This window comes from Limulus polyphemus, unplaced genomic scaffold (assembly GCF_000517525.1).
Source record: "Limulus polyphemus unplaced genomic scaffold, Limulus_polyphemus-2.1.2 Scaffold1813, whole genome shotgun sequence".
NCBI lineage: Eukaryota > Metazoa > Arthropoda > Merostomata > Xiphosura > Limulidae > Limulus > Limulus polyphemus.
The window spans coordinates 88,965-92,096 of NW_013667423.1; the positions used below are offsets into that span (position 1 = coordinate 88,965).

Below are 3,132 nucleotides of genomic sequence, written 5' to 3' on the forward strand. Positions count from 1 at the left end.
GAAAAAAAAATTAAACGTCAGAAACCGCACATGGAGCTTCCACGTGAATTAAATTATTATTATTAAGCCATACAATAACGACTGTATGTGTGTGTGGGGGGGGGGGTCCATATACTCAATAGACTGCTGAAACTCATTTATGTAAACTGTGGTTTTGTATCAAATTGCTTATCAATTACAAGGTACCTAATGATATAAGAACGCACCAAAAAATGTAAACAAAAATGAAATTAATGTTGTAATTAATCCTACTAGTTACTGTGTATTGTACATAGAACTTGACCAGTTTTTTGTTGTTGTTGTTTCACACACAGAGTGCTGTAACTGAACAATATAAAAACAAGTCGGTAATTCGAGGGTCAACTGAAAAATTATTGCTTATGCAATTTTATTAATTAGAAAAAAAAATCGAGGTGAAGCTCCCAATTTCAGTCATTTACATTCTTTCTTCCAGTATAAAACTTTGCAATTGAAGTTCTAGATTTATGAAAATAATATGCCCCCTCTCCCCGGTGTGTCAACGTTAATTACGAAGTTACAATGCTAAAATCCGGGGTTCGAGTTCCTGCGGAGAACAGAGTGATGTTGTATACCTTTGCACTAAAATAAGCAACAGCAAAGCATAAATGCGAAAAAAAAAACTCTTGAGAGACTTACAATAAATCAAAAGATGTAATGATAGGCCATAAATATTTGGGCACTGGCCCACACAAGCAAAAAGCTTGTTGTTAAACAGTAAAAACATTTTATTTTAGTTTTTACGATTTTTAACGAGATGTCAAAAAAAATCAGTCAAATTTCTATGGTCATGCGTAAGCACAGCTCTTAAAAAAAAAAAGAGGACCTTACAGTTCAAAAGTTTACTGACCCTCTCACATCAAAATTAAATGCATTCTGAGCCTTAGCACCAAGTTCTTCCTATAACCAGCAACGCCCCTGGCGACTATTGTATAAGTAATTGAACTTCAGGTTAGAAGAATAAATGCGTCTTTCACTACAGCGCCCAAGCAAACGAATTATCTCTTCCGTGACGTTTGTATGACGCTGTGGTTTATGGATTAGAGCTTCAGCGCATGGCCACTATCGACCCGAAACATCTTCAAGCAAACGCTATTTCCATATGGTAGCATACCATAAGCTGTGTTTTGAAGAGAAGTAGGTTTCTCAAATTCAGATATGTCAATTTTTAAATCGCATAAACTTTATTTCCTTCTAATTCTTATTTCATCACCGACAATATTCAGAACTGTTCGATCACACCCGGTTTATTACGAACGAAATTTAAATCAATATACTGATTTTTACGAACAACTACAAGAACTTCTAGCTATTCACAAGAATCGGGTAAGTTTTGGCTTCACATCTTTCCTTGTTTATACAGACACATATCCTTTTATTACATACATACGTATTGCCTGGATAAAAATGGAATTAGATTATTTCTTTATAAATATATCTATATATGAATAGTAACTAGTTAAAGAATATAAAAACTACAATTTTCGTTGTTGTTAAGCGCACAATTTATGCTGTGCCCACCACTGGTATCGAAATCAGATTTTTAGCGTTATAAGCCTTCAGTTTAACGAGTATTTTGAGGACATGTAATTTTCAGTAATAACGGAAAACATTACTAATTTGGCATGATAACTAAAGATGTTTTAATTAAATACTGTTAAACAAAAATAACTATAGATTAATATAGGGAATATCTGTCAATTAACCGTTTTCACATAATTATATGATTGTTCACTTGACATTTGTTTGATTGCATTTAAATGTTCATTTCAAAAAATAAGTTTTATTTTAAAAACATATTTGAATTTTCAAAATATATACAAACTTTTGCATTCAAATGTTTGGACCTAAATATTATTTGAAGTATATCTAAAGAAACAAAGGAGTAAAGTTTAAATCTATTAATTTCCATTTACTTTTGTTTTGTTTCTGTATAATAGATAGGTAATATAGAAAATGCTATACCCAGCAGGGTATTTTAGCCAAGTTTAATTAGTAAACGTAACTCGAACAATTCAGCGACCTTTATCCCACTACAATTTATTAATGTAGAGGTTGAAGATAGGCGGGAATATAACGACTGAATTATTCGGGTTATTACCGAGTACTTGCGTTCGTTTTCGTTGAATTATGTTTGTCAGGTAGTTGCAATGTTCCGATATGTTAAACAGTCGACGTTGAGTTGGAAAACATCACAAATAATTTAAAAAGGCTGCAGCAGGTTACAAAAATAAAAATGACCTTAATGGCTTTCCGGCACTTAGTGATTGTTAACTGAAATGATTAGGCCTTAACTGGGCTTATGGACAAAACTTTGCACAATTATTGTAAACATATTCAAGTGTTGAAAGCAATAAAAATTATCATTATTATTACTTATTACAGCGAAAATTACGTTTAGAAGTTCCCCCGGTGAAATCTTGTATATGTCTATAGTCAGCAGTACATTTCCGGAATTACAATGCTAAAATCTGGAGTTTGATTCCCAGAGGAAAACAAAGCTTGTTTGTTTGTTAAGCACAAAGCTACACAATGAGCTATCTGTTGCTTTGCTGCCTCTTCATACCGCGGATATCGAAACCCGAATTTTAGCTTTGCCGCTGAGCCATCGGGGGAGGCGGTGGACAGAACATATATATCCATTGTACAGCTTTGCGCAAAGAGTAAAAACAAACAGTTTATAAGATTACTGTCATCTGTAAGTGATTTGTTTGTTTTAAAATTTTCGCCCGAACTACACAAGGGCCCCCTGATGGTTCAGAATTAAATTTAAGGGCTCATAACGCTAAAAATCAGGTCTTGATACAGGCGGTGGGCTGTGTAGCTTTGTGCTTAACAAGAAAGAAATAAGCTACAGAAGGGCTATCTGCGCATAGCTATATCTAATTTTGAACTGAAAGACTAGTGTAAAGGCAGCTAGTCAATAGTACTGTTGCGTCATCGAGATCATGTGATTCTCAAGCTCTCTACTATCTAGAATTATCCTGTACTTTGGCGAATGTTCTAGTAATTACTAGATATAGGGTAGGCTGGTATATAAAAGAGGGGAAGGTAATGTCTGTGTAGACAGTGAGTAATTGAACTGCAGTCAGAGAGCACGAGAGACGTTACAGG

The 3,132-nt window shown here is 34.2% G+C and overlaps 1 protein-coding gene across 1 annotated transcript in view; it reads left to right on the forward strand.

The window, feature by feature from the left end:
- Positions 1-1,002: 1,002 nt before the first annotated feature.
- The window catches only part of LOC106465024 (peptidyl-alpha-hydroxyglycine alpha-amidating lyase 2-like), a 21,637-nt gene continuing 19,507 nt past the window's right edge, over positions 1,003-3,132 (forward strand). Inside the window, exon 1 of the mRNA XM_013925214.2 lies at positions 1,003-1,344. Coding sequence (XP_013780668.1) covers positions 1,177-1,344 — 168 coding nt within the window. The 5' untranslated portion in view covers positions 1,003-1,176. The remainder of the gene's footprint in view (positions 1,345-3,132) is intronic.